Raw genomic sequence first — 13,522 nt, 5'->3', positions numbered from 1 at the left:
GTAGCACTAGAGTATTTGATTTGAATGTTCTTTTAAAACACTTGCTTCCTCTTCTGCCTCTGTGAATATGAATTGAATGTCTGGTTTTCCCCTCACTTTCTTGACGCCTCGTGAGTCATAATGGACTCTCCGCACTTGATTCAGGGGTTACGCTCTTATGTACGCCATGACCAACTAGATGACGGCATTCACCAAAGAGGTTCTTGCGGGATTTATCTGATACTATGGTAATGATCGAGACCTTTTCTTGGTTCATGCAAGATCTACCATCTGCATTGTTCGGGAGACGGGTATTAGGAAAGCTCATGAAGCATCCACATGTGCCTGTTGACTTTCTACCCCAAGGCCACGCCGCATATCTAACCACATACTCAATGTAATCACTTATCAACACGAACTGTAGACGCAAAAGTCATATTGCTGCTTCGATATCTGAACCTAGCATAATCACCCCCTTCCTCGCTATTCCACCTGTCGCTTCCTCAAACGCCACTTCCGTTGGAGTAATTGTCTATCAAAAGATCGACTCTGCATTGGATTCGTAGCATGCGCACGCAAGGCAAAGGCACAAAGACTATAAATCAGCCGTGCTCTTATCCGCTTGCAATGGTTCAGCTGCTCTGGTACCCGCCTCCTGGCTGCGTAGTGTCCATGCTTTGAGATAAGTTGGACGTATTAAGCAACTACTGGATTGCACATTGGGCTCATAGCAGCGACACAACGGCACAGATCAGGCTGCTCGCTAGATGGGTAAGATGTTCGAGAAAAGTCCGGAAAACATCTCTTTACACTCAGCCGCCAGCGTTGGCTGGAGCTGGAGGAGGAGGAGCAGTCCCTTGATTATTAGGACCAGAATCCTTTACCTTATTACCTCCACCTCGTCCACGTCGACCACGACCAGATGCCTTTTCCGGCGCAGCAGATCCAGCAACTGGGGCTGGTGCTGTCGTCGCCGCGTTTGCATTCGTGCTGGCAGGCTTCTTGTCCTTGCGCTCCAAAACTTGCACAGTGCCCTGTGCAACAGGGATAGGACTGGCTGTAACAGCCTTCACAAGACCCTCGTGTTCAGCAAAGTCAACATAAGCAAACCCCTTGCGCTTGTCAATTTCAACAAAGGTAATTGTCCCAAAAGCTGAGAGCGTTTGTTTAAGTAACGCCTCAGTAACACCTTGAGAGGGGTTGGCATGCTTGACAAAGCCACGAGTAGCGTCAGGAGAAACAGTCGGGGGTTTCTTCTGGGCATTAGACCCTTTATTGGGTCCGCCTTTGGAGCCACCGGCTGCATTGTCTGCTTTCGATCTCCCTCCCTGTGCGGCCGGTGCTTGCGTTGTGGTATTCGCTGGCTTCGCCGGTGGGTTGGATTCAGCATCAGTAGCCTTTTTCTTAAGGAGCACAATTGGAGGGTTGGGAGCTGGTTGACTCGATGTGCTCTCCTTAACTTTCTCCTTCTCTTTGCTGTTATCCTTGCCCTTCTCCTTTTGATTGCTCTTCTCAGCGTTCTTTCCGCCTCGAGTTCTGCGGTTTGATTGCTGCTGTTTGTTGGCATTTGCAGCACCTCGTCCCTTCGGTTCTGGTGCTTCGGCCTCGGCTGATTTTACAGGCGTAGATGGGCTTTCGGAAGCACTGGCCTTTGCTTCGGCAGTAGATGTGCTCTCCTTTTCTGGTGTCTTTGCATCTGCTTCTGCTTTGGCAGCGTCTTGACGTGCCTTTCTATGCGCACTTCCGGGACTGAGACCAAGATCTCGCTGAAGGATCCTTGCTGCAGCCAAAATTCCCGCACGTCGGCTCTTGGGTGCAGTTTCCTGGGCGCTGGAGTCATTGGGCTGGCTTTTAGCATTGGTCTTCGAGGTCTCCGCATTCGGCTCAGAAGTCGCCTTCTTGGTGAGGATCTTGACGGTTTCCTTAGGGGTCTTTTCGCCTTTTTCGGCCTTGGACTCTTTGCCCTTCTTCTTACCCGAGTCTTCGTCCTTGGACGAGTTCTTCCCCTTAGCGCTCCTAGAATCCTGTCCATGTTTGGAATTTTTAGAGGATGAGCTCTCCTTGGCTTTGTTTGCCTTCTTCTCCTTGAGGTACTCGATGAGTGGCGTAGTGGTGACTTTAGTCTCCACCTTACCAAGGTCGTCGCCCTCTTCTCCTTCGACGGTTTCTTTTGGCGGTGCTGGGTTCGCTAGTTCCTCCAAGAAAGCCATGAATTCAGGATCCTGATCGATTGTTCCCTGTCGAGCATCGGTGCGCTTCTTATTGCTTGGGACCTTCTTGTAAATGGCAAACTCAACTGAAGGAGGACCAATCAAAGAAGGGCTATTAAAAGATGCCTTCGCATCCTCCCAGACAGCGGTTCGCACAGCATCGCTCAGAGGCAAGATATCATCCTTTTTCATAACATGAACGTAGGCGCGACCAGGCCGAGAAGGTTTCGAGGGGCTTTGAATGGTGTTAGTAATGTAAAACTCGGTTGCAGTGTTCAGTGCCATACTCTGTGGAAATCTTTCCTCCAGCGAAGGAAAACCAGTCAACCTTGCCCTTACCCAACTCCCACTCACTTCCAAGAATTGATACAAATTCTGCCTGGGTCATTCCAGGAGGTAGACGACGTATCACGAGCTTTTCACCCTCATTATGAGCCTTGGTTTTGGTGGGTTTTGGAGTTTCGCTTTCATTCGCATGCTTTCATCATAGTTAGTCAGAGTGTTGTCGTTTCTCGCGAGTCTCGTGATGTCACCTTATTGGCCTCAGTAGATCTTGCATTAGAGCCTCTCCCTCTAGCTTTTCCATGAGAACTGTTCTCGTGTGACCCCTTTCCCTGAAACAGGTCAGATATCTATGTCCCTTACTCCCGAACGTCACTAATCACCTTTGTTGGTTCTGAGGTCTGATTTGATGATGTCTGAGGACCTCCGTTTGCCCGTCGAGACAGGACTTGTGGTGCTTGAGATGACATCTCGCATACCGCAAATACCTTGGGTTGTGACTGATGATACCGTTATGTTGATCGATATGGCGAAATGCTCAAGTGAGCACTGTAAGGCTTGATGAGTCGCGGCCTCGCTGCCCCGCCAGTGGCAGTGGGGCGATATTGGAGAGATATGCGATTATCCACCGAATGATGAATTCCTCACGTGTAATCTCGATTATAAGTTCGTACGATCTTTTAAAGATAAAAGGGAATCTTCAAGTTAGTAAAAGAGGAATCTTGAAGTGGGTAAGAATTATTTATGAGATTAACCAAAACAGCAGGTGAATATCTTGTCCAAAGTTTCTCTCTCTGGTCATGGCCGAAGAATTCCCGGCGTTTCACTATCGCACCCCTCCATAGCAAGGCAAGCAGGCCTAAGCATAAGCCCCACCCCATTCGCCGCATGTGTACCAGTACTACGACCAACACCTCACATATCGCAGGACAGGCTTCGCTGGGCTGGCATATCTCTCCCCGCCATCATACTCCCACATAGACCCTTCATTGAAGGGGCATGCTAGATCATGGCTTCAGGCGTACCTCGACCGGGCCCTGCGAACCTGGGGCCCAATGCCGGCCTTGATGAGTGGCTAGAGGAGGCCAAACAATGTCATTACTTGCCTGAGCGCGCTATGAAGGAGTTGTGCGAGAAGGTCAAGGAGATTTTGATGGAAGGTGAAGACCGCCAGACTCAGATGCACCCCTGACCTGCTGACTCGGTACCTCAGAATCCAACATTCAGCCAGTCTGCACCCCCGTCACTGTGTGCGGCGACATTCATGGCCAGTTTTACGACCTTCTAGAGCTCTTCCGGGTATCTGGCGGTATGCCAGGCGAGTCCAACGTGCAGGCGCCGAAGACATCTACCACCGTCATTACCTCGGACGACATCGAGCCGCCAACAGAGATCACAAACCCCAAGTTGAGGAAGAAGATAAAGTCTTCGGGCGAGAATGCAACATCCAGCGGCGCGGAGGAGACCGAGGCAGTCGAGGCAGAGGAGGATCCTGATTCCACAATGGCGGACCAGACCGAATCTGGCGTCACAGTGAACAAGTCAAGTCAAAGTGCTGATACTCGATACATTTTCCTGGGAGATTTCGTGGATCGAGGTTACTTCAGTCTGGAGACATTCACATTACTAATGTGCCTGAAGGCGAAGTAAGCACCCTCTGGTGCTGGTCGCGTGTCTTGGCTAACCATATTCCACAGATACCCTGACAGAATAGTGCTTGTTCGTGGTAACCACGAGTCTCGACAAATTACCCAGGTGTATGGATTCTACGAAGAGTGTCAGCAAAAGTACGGCAACGCCTCTGTTTGGAAGGCCTGCTGTCATGTGTTCGATTTCCTCGTCCTTGCCGCCATCATCGACGGTGAGATTCTCTGCGTCCACGGTGGTTTGAGTCCTGAGATTAGGACGATTGATCAGATCCGAGTTGTTGCCCGTGCGCAAGAGATTCCCCACGAGGGCGCGTTCTGTGACTTGGTGTGGTCAGATCCAGAAGATGTCGAAACGTGGGCTATCAGCCCTCGTGGCGCTGGATGGCTATTCGGAGACAAAGTCGCTACTGAATTCAATCATGTCAACGGTTTGAAATTGATTGCTCGAGCCCATCAGCTCGTTAACGAGGGTTACAAGGTATTTAGCGTCCTTCTGTCTCGACAAGGGTTATACTAACGATCATCAGTATCATTTCCCAGAGAACTCAGTAGTGACTGTCTGGTCGGCACCTAACTACTGCTACCGCTGTGGTAATGTTGCTTCTATCATGGCTGTGGATAAGGACTTGAACCCTAGGTTTAGCATTTTCTCTGCCGTTCCTGACGATCAGAGGCATGTCCCGGCAAACAGAAGGGGACCTGGTGATTACTTCCTGTGATGAAGAATGGTGTACGCATAACGGACTTAATGGCATATGTTGCATGTAGAATAGCATAGGGTCAAAATACCCATGGTCCATCGGTGATTTTTAGTGGGAATGCAAATGGATGGTTATGGGTTGGGTAGAGTTGATATCTCAATTACGAGCAAGGATGATCACTTCATTTATTACATTTGTGACGTTGGCGATGTTTCTTGGCTGTTTTAGTAAACAGGGAGTTTAATCTATCGAATGGTTCCCCGTATGACATCGTCAACTCTGTTTTGGTATAAGTTATCTGAACCCTTCTCGGTGGATCACTCACCAAAATCCACCTCCCACCAACATGCCAAAACCAAAGGGCTCCAAAAGCAATCCAATACAAAATGCCATCAACGAATGGATTGGCTCAGGCCAAGCTTCCAAAACAGAAACGGATCAAGAATGGAATGCCCAACTCTTAAACAGCGCACCCAAGCGCTTTACCATCTATGAACCAATGGTCTTGCTGCCCACAGGAAGCTTCACATCTTTACCCTGGACAACCACATTACAAGACGCCGGCCCAGATTCATGCCAACAACTCTGGTCCCAGATCCTAGCACAACTGTCGACACAGGCAAAGGAGCCATTGACTCATCTCGCCGTGAATGAAGGCATCCCTCTACACAAGGCAGGTGAGGAGGCGGATGAGAATGTGAGAAGAAGTCCAAGTGGGCTGCGCACTCTCTGCGGAGATTTTGGGTCCTCAGATGCCTCAGCGGATGAACCTTCCGAAGAAGATTTTGAAAACACTTTATGGGTTTCGACGAAGCAAAATGGGATATTCCAAACCTGGGCACCCAGCTGGACAATGTTTAGCCGGGGAAATGTCAAAGAGAAAGCAAGACTGTTAGATATGGGAAACAAGACACTTCAGGGCTCATGGGCGGTTGACCTCTATGCTGGAATCGGCTACTTTGTTTTCTCATATGCTCGACTTGGCATGAGAGTCTTATGCTGGGAGATCAATCCGTGGAGTGTCGAAGGTCTACGACGTGGCGCAAAAGCAAACCGATGGAGCGTTCGAATTGTCCAAGGTGAAGACTTGGCCCTACCAAACGAAGACATCGTAAACGGAGGAGAGCAGATTATTGTGTTCCTGGAGAGCAATGAGAAAGCTCTACAGAGGATACAGTCGCTACAGGGTAATGGCATGGTACAAGACATACGACACATCAATTGTGGTTTCCTACCAACAAGCGAACCAACTTGGAGAGACACATGGGATATTTCCTCTCCAGCCAGTGAGACATGGCTTCATCTTCACGAAAACGTTGGCGCAAACGACACAGAAACAAGACGCCAGGAGATACAGCGCAAACTCGACGACTGGAGCCAAGGAACAGATCGAGCAGCCAAGGCCGAGCATATCGAGCTTGTCAAGACATTCGCACCAGGCGTCTGGCACTGCGTCTTTGACGTTCATGTTTACAAGATCTAGCTATATCGTGTATCATGCTTATTATCCCAATAATATCGAGTACATAGAATTTCAGTTTCATCCATCATGATGTCATGCGCCCCTATCACACACGCCCCGAGTCCCTGCCCCAGTCATGGTATTCTAGGTTAAGTAAAATACAGTTCGGTATAGCGTTCTATTGTCTATTGTCGCCGGAACTTTTGAGGAATGTTGGCCTCGACGATGGAGAGCTTCTGCATTGCTTCGAGGCGTTCTTGGGCATCCTCCATCTCGTCGTGTTTCTTAAAATGCTCAATGTCTTCGGGATGCGTCAGGTCCTCGAGCTTGGTGTTGTCGTCGTGGTACTTCTCCCAATGGTGGATCTCATACTCATACTCGTCATCGCCGTGGTGGCCAGGGCCAGTGTTAAGGTCCGGGAGTGTCTTTCCAGACTTGATAAAGTCCATCCACTCCTGGCGACTGACAGAGGAGTCGCCGTCCTTATCGAGAAGACCCAGCAGAACATCGCGGACCTCGTCCTTCTTCTTCTCGGTCATGCCCTTGTTTGATTCGTCGAAGAGACCGTACGTTCGCATCAACTCAGCAGCTTGCCACCAGCCGTCGCTGTTGTAGTCGTGGAGGGTGAAGAAGGAGTCGGCGTCCCAGCCTTGAACATGATGCTCCTCTGGAAGTATAATGTTAGTATAATCGTGAGGAAATTTGAAGGGAACAACATAGTAGCATACCCGCCATATGTTTGGTCATCCAGTCCGCATTGGCATCAACAACGGGCTTCTGCGAGTGAGCACCGCCATGGGCAAAGACGGTGGTCGCAAAAGCGACACTGAGTAAGACACCGGTGCGCATTGTATTGTAGACCTGACGCGAGAAATACAGAAGAGGAGCAAGAAGTCTAGACTTGTGCGATGCAGTTATAACAAGGCAATTGACGTTGGGAGAAGCCGACTTTAAAGGAGTGAAGTTCCAATCTGAAAGGACCTAGCAACGACTCAAGCGAACGTGGTCCCTACTGATCTGGATTTCGAGGTGGGCTGCCAGGGGTCTCAAAGCGCTGAGCCACTAAAAGCTTATCTCCCAGGTACAACGTTATGGCTGTTGGACAGCCTCAACGCTGAGTATCAATAACCTGGGCTGGATCGTTCTTTGAACCTTGGAGGTATGTAAATTAACTTTTATATTTTCTACGGCCCATCTAGAACAGGCACAACTTTTCTCTAAGATCACTGCCATACCTAAGCTTTAGGTTGGACTGTATTGAATTTCTCTGAATCAATCCCTACAAACTCATCTCCATTCCTTGTCGTTCCGAGGGATCTACAAACAACATTTGGTGGGGGATTCTAATTAAGCATAGTCCATATCCCGTGATTTGGCGTCAGAAATAAACCTCTGTTTAACGCGTCTCCATATCAACCGCGTTCTCCATCTGAATATTGACTCCTTGCTATCACAAGCCACACCAAACCTGGCGGCTACAAGAACTCCAAATCATCAATATGAGTCGCCAAATTGAGCAAGCGCTGCTCTCATTAATGCCAACATATGGCTCTGATCTACCTCCAGCTCTCGTTGAACTTGCAGGTTCTTTGCTTGCCCAGTCTCGGCATCAAGCAAGTACCCTAAAGGCAGATGAAGAGATTGCTAGAACATATGCTTGCGCAAACATTGCGTGTGATCGGTATGTATTATGAGATCAATATGGGATATAAAGCTGACAATAGCAGCCTAAAAATCACTCTTGATCTTCCGCCTATCGAACCAAGACCGCCAATTCCTCCTCGTATCTACAAGCGTCTCTACACTCATCTTGATAACATTCTGCGCGGCAACTCAACTCCTACAAGAGCTACTCCAGGACGAACAAGAACACCAGGTTCAAGATTCCGTGATGCCGATAACTCGCCCGCCTCTGGCTCACGACCACTACCATCAAGAGCAACACCAACAAAAGAACAAAGTTTAGCGCAGTTCAGGACACCAACAAAGGGGGCTACTGGTACACCGACAAAATCTACTCGCAAGAAGGAAGCTTTCGCCGGAGTTAATCTTCATGCATGGATTCAACCTACCACAAGATGGGTATGTGCAGAAACTGACCACAAGAAGCTGGCTCCTACGATTTTGGCTGGTATGGAGAACATCATAACACCTGCAGGTCGACGAACAGATGATGAGTGGGTTCTGCAGAATCTCACGGCTTTGTTTGCCGCTATCTACTTTTTCGTAACTATGCGGGTCAAAGCTCTTGCTTCTGGCGAAGGTATTGACAGGGAAGGATATGTCCCTCTCCGAAAAGAGATCCTTGCTCTACTTGCCAGAGCACGAAATGAAGTTATAGTTAAGGATCTGGCGGAGGAGGATGCTTGGGAAGGTTGGTCGACCGTCAAGTCCAAGGATTTCGACGATGCGGTTGCTAAAGTCAACGAACGAGCATGGCTCACGGGTGACTGGTATCAAGGAATCGCAGATGTCGTCAAGCTGTCCCAAAGAAGCCACCTCGAGGACGTCGAGATGCAGGATGAGGAGACGATCCCAAAGATGCAAATCAAAAAGGCAGACACCATGTTTCAAGACAAGTACGACTTTCTCAGCGAGGCGAAACGGACAAAGTACATGCACTGGAAGGAAGATGTGTTCGCCAAAATTGCTCTATCGACAACCCAAGGTGCTGCCATGGAGGTAGATACATAGTGAAGTGCTAAGCCCTGCTCTTCACCCAAGAATTATAGGAATACGAATTATTCTCTTCATTTCCTAAACATAGAAGATCCATCAAAATCATTGTCTACTCAACATGAATCCGTTTACTGAGAGGATCGAGCTCGCTTCTGGAAGCCTCCGTTCTGGCCATCGCCACCACCGAAGCCTTGGCCGGGGCCAGCAACGAAGGTTGGGATAGCACCTCCAGGCTGGCTTCCGCTGCCGCTGCCGCTACCGGCTCCTGGGGTCTGAACGGGAGTCTCAGGGACATCGGGGGTGTTGTTGTTACCGCCACCCAGGCCAGCACCGGGAGTGGGGGTAGCGACGGGACCGTTACCACCGCCGAAACCGTTACCAGGTCCAGCGACGAAGGTGGGAATGACACCGCTGGGCTGAGTCTGATCACCGCCAGGGAGGTTGCCGTTTCCGTTGTCGTTTCCACTGCCGTTTCCACTGCCAGGTTGAGTGAGGTCACCTCCGGGTGAGCTTCCACTGCCGGGTGTCTGGACGGGAGTGTCAGGGCTGCCAGAGTTGCCCCCCTCACCGAAACCATTGCCAGGTCCAGCGACAAAAGTAGGAATGGTACCACTGGGCTGGCTTCCGCCCAGACCACCGCCAGCCTGGTTTCCGCTGCCAGGAGTCTGAATGGGAGCGCTAGGGGTGCCAGGGCTGTTACCCTCACCGAAACCGTTTCCTGGTCCAGCAACGAAAGTAGGGATGACGCCGCTGGGAGCAGTGCCTGGGCCCTCGAGTCCACTGCCTGGGGTAGGGACAAGAGTGGGAGCGACAGGAGCCTCAGTGGCATCGCCGTTTTCCTTCATTTTCCACCGGTTTCTTCGTTACCACCATTGCCTCCCTCGCCGAAACCGTTACCAGGTCCGGCAACGAAAGTAGGGATGGCACCGCTCGGCTGGCTTCCACTGAGGCCGTCACCGTTTCCACCCTCAGAGTTACCACTGCCTCCAGGGGTCGAAGGTGAGTCTTGGTTGCGAGATCGACCACGGCCTCGGAAGCCACTGGATGCACCTTGTACACCACCGGTGCCCGGAGTTTGAATAGGAGCAGGGACAGAAGCATCACCGCCGGTGTTGCCATCATTTCCTCCAGGCAGACCACCGCTTGGAGCTGCGGCGGGGGGAGTATTGGTGTTACCGCCACCGCCGAAGAAGCCACCTCCGTTACCACCGTTACCACCGTTACCTCCTCCAAAGAATGGGAGGTTTCCAAGGCCGGGAATGCCACCACCACGGCCGCCACCAAAGAAGCCACCGCCAGTGCCCGGAGTGGTAGCAGGGGCATCGTTACCACTGCCGCTGCCGGGCAAGTTGAAGCCACTGCCAGGGGTTGGGATGGCACCTCCGTTACCGCCTCCTAGGCTGGGAAGACCAGAAGGAATGAGGCCAGAGCCACCACTGGGAAGGACAGTAGGGAGAGCACCGCCGAGACCAGCACCGGGTGTTTGGGCATCGCCGCCGTTGCCAAACTGTGGGCGAGGTCGGGCCATGGCCGGAGAAGAAAGGGCCAAAGCCAAAGTGACAAGGTTAAGGACAGCCATTTTGATCTTGAAAGAAGGATATAATGTACTTGAAGGAAATAAAAAAGAGGGAAAAGATCGTGAAAAGAGACTGACCACAGATGCCTGCAACTGAAAGTCTAGTGATGAAATAAAAGAGCGAGGGAAAGTGGCGATGGAGAGAACCAGAAGCTGAGCAGAAGCATCAGAGAAACGGACATTTATATACAATGTTCCTCGAAACTAAAACATGGGACGGTCGTTAAAGTCTGTCAACTACTCCTATTACCGAACGTAACCCAGAACTCACGTAGACGTTCCATATTGACGCCAGCAAATCCCAGCTCCGATGGCAAGCTGATGGTTTCAAGATCCAGAGGCTCTGACAAACACAAGCAGGGAGTTGATTAACCACGATTGGATCCCCTGGCGATCTCTGCAAGGGACAAGGGGTAAACTTTTGACTGCATTAGTGGAAAGATCTGATGGATTGAGTTTGCTAGTTTGCAGGAAAAAAAGGCCGATGGATAAGGCTAACAATCTCAAGTTTCGTGTTTAGAGACCTTGTCGATATTCGATATATCGGGGACGTTGTGGGCGTCTAAGTCTTGGCCTCATTGGCAGTCGATGCTGAAGATGACGCGGCTCACGTTTATCAATCACGTTTTTGGAGAATGTTTCCTTGCCATTACATGGATCGAAGCTCCGTTGCTCAAGGGTTTCTCCGTCGTTGGGTGTTTCAGGATCTTTTAAGGGGGTATTTTGAGTCAGGATTTGGTTTCGACTAGAGTCGTACTCCGAAACTTGAGTCTCCATATTTTTAGTCGACGGACATGTTTAAGTCAAACGAAACGACATATAGATCATACCATCCCTTGAGTTCATGGGGAATTTAGAGATGGGCGTTGGTGGATTATTGCGTTTTGGTGATGGTATGACGGAGAATTCCAGAAGTTTAAAGTTCTCCTGATGGTGTCATTCGGTGATCTTTGTTTGAATCAAGGTTATAGTTATCGGCAGTAATAACGGCATGTGAACAAAGGCAATGATCAGCTTGTGCCTTGAGAACAGTTGGCTCATTGTTAATAGATCTATTGTGTATACAGTGTCATGAACAGTAAGTATATCAGATTGATGACCTCGAGGCGGAACACGGAGAGAATAAAGATAGTTGAAAGCGGCGATCACAGCGAGAGAAAAAGCTAGAAAACACGTCAGAATATCGAATAAAGGCAGAATTAGAAATAACATTTGCCTCGAGTTGCCAAACAAACATCACATCTCGCTCGATCATGATGCGATTGGTAGACAGTTCAGTTTCATCGGAACACTCATCACATCCAAGTAGCTGGATTCGCGGAGGTTACCGCCTGAGCTAAGAGTTGCGTCGATCTTGGGACGAGTCCCGATGCAAACACGTTGCTGTTTAGCGGTTCAACTTGATGAGTTTGATGGGTACAGGGAGTGTGTCTTATGTTCAGATATAGGCTTAATGCAGCAAACATCACGAATCAACACCTAAACACTCAGAGGTAAGGAAGATTAAAGTTGGATACAGAAAGCAATGAGTATAGGAGAAGGCTAGTAAATGATATGAGTATTCGGAAACGCTGTGATATGAGCTGAGCTGAAATGCGAGTGTCTACTCATGAAGCCCAGTGTCGTGGGTGGTATACCAGAGCTGAACTATACTCCCCCCTGACAGACAATCAGCCCAGTTTTCCAGGAACAAAGGGGTGACCAGCGCTCAGCCCTCCATCTACTGCCCATGCCTGTCCATTAACATAACTACTCTCATCGCTTCCCAAGAAGAGCGCAACACGAGCGATCTCATCAGCATGACCGCCTCTCTTCATAGGGTTCAGCTGTCCAATCTTCTTCTCACTTCCACGAGCCCTCGCGGCTTCGTACACAGGCGCTGTCATGCCGGTCTCAATGAGACCTGGGCAGATAGCGTTCATACGTACGCCTGTTCCAGCGAGCTGGTATGATATCGTCTGGGCGAGAGATACCACGGCTGCTTTGGAGGCTGAGTATGGCGTGGATCCGGCATTTGAGCGAATTCCTGCGACAGACGCTGTACCGATGATACTGCCGCTGGCTTGAGGCTTATCGGCAGAAGTTTGCATCATAGCTGGTGCCGCGTACTTGGCAGCTAGAAAGACACTGCAATATAATTTAGATGATACCGATCCAGTATATAATGTGGAGAAATTCGCATACCTTGACGTGTTGGTGTTGAGTATCGACATAAACTCATCTTTGCTGAAGTCAGAGAACAGCGTGGTTCGACCGACGACTCCAGCATTAGCAAAGAAGACGTCCAAGCGACCGTAGCGTTGGATCGCGTCATCGACTACCTCTTTGACCTTGTCCTCATCTGCGGCATCGAAACGCCTCGTGTGAATTTCCACCTTGGGAAACGCAGCGTTGATCTCCTTCTTATGAGACTCAAGGTGCGTATCGTCAAAGTCGCAGAGATACAATGCTCGGGCACCGCTTTCAGCGTATTGATGCGCTGTAGCACGACCAATACCCAGCGGTGAGTTTGTACCTTTTTCGAGTCAACGATATTCATTCAAGGAGTTCTCGCGTTGCAATACCTGTTATGATGACGACTTTGCCCTCGACACGAAGCTTACTTGATCCCGGAGCTACCTTGTTGATAGGTGGAAGAAGTTGCTTGCCAATGGCATTGATACGACTCTGCGCCTTGTCAGACATGGCGTGAGTGTGTTTACTTGCAACTCTGGTATTATGTCAAGTAGATTGAGATTACGAAAAAGGCGGGTTTTGACGCCATTAATATCTTGATCATGGAGCCGAGGCTTGGAGTTCCATCTGGGGTATGCCCCTGTTGGGTAAGAAGCTTCCCCGGCTAAAGTGGAGTCATGAGGGGAGTCCACCCCGGAGCCGAGGCTCGGGGAATCTATTCAAGTCTTCCGGACTTTCTTCCGCTGAGTCACGTGTACCCTACATATATTCTTATACAATCGTTCACTACTCATACTGCTTATGAGAAT

The 13,522-nt window shown here is 49.9% G+C and overlaps 7 protein-coding genes across 10 annotated transcripts; 3 read left to right on the top strand and 4 right to left on the bottom strand.

Moving 5' to 3' along the window:
• Positions 1-188: 188 nt before the first annotated feature.
• Positions 189-3,527, bottom strand: FOXG_11251 (uncharacterized protein). 2 transcript variants are annotated; one of them, XM_018390806.1, is made up of 4 exons: positions 2,855-3,527; positions 2,723-2,803; positions 2,477-2,667; positions 189-2,424 (listed from the first exon to the last, which is right to left on the bottom strand). In XM_018390806.1, the coding sequence occupies exons 1-4, from the start codon at positions 2,939-2,941 to the stop codon at positions 792-794; spliced, it is 1,992 nt and encodes a 663-aa protein (XP_018249338.1). In that variant the 5' UTR covers positions 2,942-3,527; the 3' UTR covers positions 189-791. The 2 variants fall into 2 exon arrangements, with proteins under 2 accessions (XP_018249338.1, XP_018249339.1); XM_018390807.1 differs by having other exon boundaries at positions 2,723-3,527.
• FOXG_11250 (protein phosphatase) lies at positions 3,138-5,114 on the top strand. 3 transcript variants are annotated; one of them, XM_018390804.1, is made up of 5 exons: positions 3,138-3,175; positions 3,235-3,631; positions 3,685-4,117; positions 4,169-4,598; positions 4,648-5,114. In XM_018390804.1, the coding sequence occupies exons 2-5, from the start codon at positions 3,481-3,483 to the stop codon at positions 4,837-4,839; spliced, it is 1,206 nt and encodes a 401-aa protein (XP_018249336.1). In that variant the 5' UTR covers positions 3,138-3,175; positions 3,235-3,480; the 3' UTR covers positions 4,840-5,114. The 3 variants fall into 3 exon arrangements, with proteins under 3 accessions (XP_018249336.1, XP_018249335.1, XP_018249337.1); XM_018390803.1 differs by having other exon boundaries at positions 3,138-3,631; XM_018390805.1 differs by lacking the exon at positions 3,138-3,175 and having other exon boundaries at positions 3,195-4,117.
• An 11-nt stretch (positions 5,115-5,125) lies between these two features.
• Positions 5,126-6,416, top strand: FOXG_11249 (tRNA wybutosine-synthesizing protein 2). The gene has a single exon (XM_018390802.1). It carries the CDS (start codon positions 5,168-5,170, stop codon positions 6,302-6,304), a length of 1,137 nt encoding a protein of 378 aa, XP_018249334.1. The 5' UTR covers positions 5,126-5,167; the 3' UTR covers positions 6,305-6,416.
• Positions 5,142-7,298, bottom strand: FOXG_11248 (uncharacterized protein). The gene is made up of 2 exons (XM_018390801.1): positions 7,012-7,298; positions 5,142-6,950 (listed from the first exon to the last, which is right to left on the bottom strand). Exons 1-2 carry the CDS (start codon positions 7,130-7,132, stop codon positions 6,469-6,471), a joined length of 603 nt encoding a protein of 200 aa, XP_018249333.1. The 5' UTR covers positions 7,133-7,298; the 3' UTR covers positions 5,142-6,468.
• Positions 7,299-7,654: 356 nt separating this feature from the next.
• FOXG_11247 (uncharacterized protein) lies at positions 7,655-10,813 on the top strand. Its single transcript, XM_018390800.1, has 2 exons — positions 7,655-7,964; positions 8,011-10,813. The coding sequence occupies exons 1-2, from the start codon at positions 7,783-7,785 to the stop codon at positions 8,975-8,977; spliced, it is 1,149 nt and encodes a 382-aa protein (XP_018249331.1). The 5' UTR covers positions 7,655-7,782; the 3' UTR covers positions 8,978-10,813.
• FOXG_11246 (uncharacterized protein) lies at positions 9,091-10,541 on the bottom strand (the record flags this gene model as incomplete). Its single annotated transcript, XM_018390799.1, has 2 exons — positions 9,091-9,746; positions 9,815-10,541. 2 exons carry the CDS (start codon positions 10,539-10,541, stop codon positions 9,091-9,093), a joined length of 1,383 nt encoding a protein of 460 aa, XP_018249332.1.
• Positions 10,814-11,807: 994 nt separating the features above from the next.
• On the bottom strand, positions 11,808-13,362 carry FOXG_11245 (3-oxoacyl-[acyl-carrier protein] reductase). The gene is made up of 3 exons (XM_018390798.1): positions 13,103-13,362; positions 12,723-13,053; positions 11,808-12,665 (listed from the first exon to the last, which is right to left on the bottom strand). The coding sequence occupies exons 1-3, from the start codon at positions 13,221-13,223 to the stop codon at positions 12,209-12,211; spliced, it is 909 nt and encodes a 302-aa protein (XP_018249330.1). The 5' UTR covers positions 13,224-13,362; the 3' UTR covers positions 11,808-12,208.
• Between the last annotated feature and the right edge of the window lie 160 nt (positions 13,363-13,522).

The sequence above is a fragment of the Fusarium oxysporum genome, chromosome 1 (assembly GCF_000149955.1).
Source record: "Fusarium oxysporum f. sp. lycopersici 4287 chromosome 1, whole genome shotgun sequence".
NCBI classification, from domain to species: Eukaryota; Fungi; Ascomycota; class Sordariomycetes; order Hypocreales; family Nectriaceae; genus Fusarium; species Fusarium oxysporum.
This window is presented reverse-complemented; position numbering and strand designations above follow the sequence as displayed.

Coding starts and splice junctions, on each gene's coding strand:
- FOXG_11248 (XM_018390801.1), bottom strand. CDS start 7,132: ATGCGCACCGGTGTCTTACTCAGTGTCGCTTTTGCGACCACCGTCTTT. Junction 6,951..7,011: donor GATGACCAAACATATGGCGG/GTATGCTACTAT, acceptor TTATACTTCCAG/AGGAGCATCATGTTCAAGGC.
- FOXG_11247 (XM_018390800.1), top strand. CDS start 7,783: ATGAGTCGCCAAATTGAGCAAGCGCTGCTCTCATTAATGCCAACATAT. Junction 7,965..8,010: donor GCAAACATTGCGTGTGATCG/GTATGTATTATG, acceptor TGACAATAGCAG/CCTAAAAATCACTCTTGATC.
- FOXG_11251 (XM_018390806.1), bottom strand. CDS start 2,941: ATGTCATCTCAAGCACCACAAGTCCTGTCTCGACGGGCAAACGGAGGT. Junction 2,804..2,854: donor AGACCTCAGAACCAACAAAG/GTGATTAGTGAC, acceptor GACCTGTTTCAG/GGAAAGGGGTCACACGAGAA. Junction 2,668..2,722: donor GATCTACTGAGGCCAATAAG/GTGACATCACGA, acceptor CTATGATGAAAG/CATGCGAATGAAAGCGAAAC.
- FOXG_11245 (XM_018390798.1), bottom strand. CDS start 13,223: ATGTCTGACAAGGCGCAGAGTCGTATCAATGCCATTGGCAAGCAACTT. Junction 13,054..13,102: donor CAAAGTCGTCATCATAACAG/GTATTGCAACGC, acceptor GACTCGAAAAAG/GTACAAACTCACCGCTGGGT. Junction 12,666..12,722: donor CTCAACACCAACACGTCAAG/GTATGCGAATTT, acceptor ATTATATTGCAG/TGTCTTTCTAGCTGCCAAGT.
- FOXG_11249 (XM_018390802.1), top strand. CDS start 5,168: ATGCCAAAACCAAAGGGCTCCAAAAGCAATCCAATACAAAATGCCATC.
- FOXG_11250 (XM_018390804.1), top strand. CDS start 3,481: ATGGCTTCAGGCGTACCTCGACCGGGCCCTGCGAACCTGGGGCCCAAT. Junction 4,118..4,168: donor CTAATGTGCCTGAAGGCGAA/GTAAGCACCCTC, acceptor CATATTCCACAG/ATACCCTGACAGAATAGTGC. Junction 4,599..4,647: donor TCGTTAACGAGGGTTACAAG/GTATTTAGCGTC, acceptor AACGATCATCAG/TATCATTTCCCAGAGAACTC.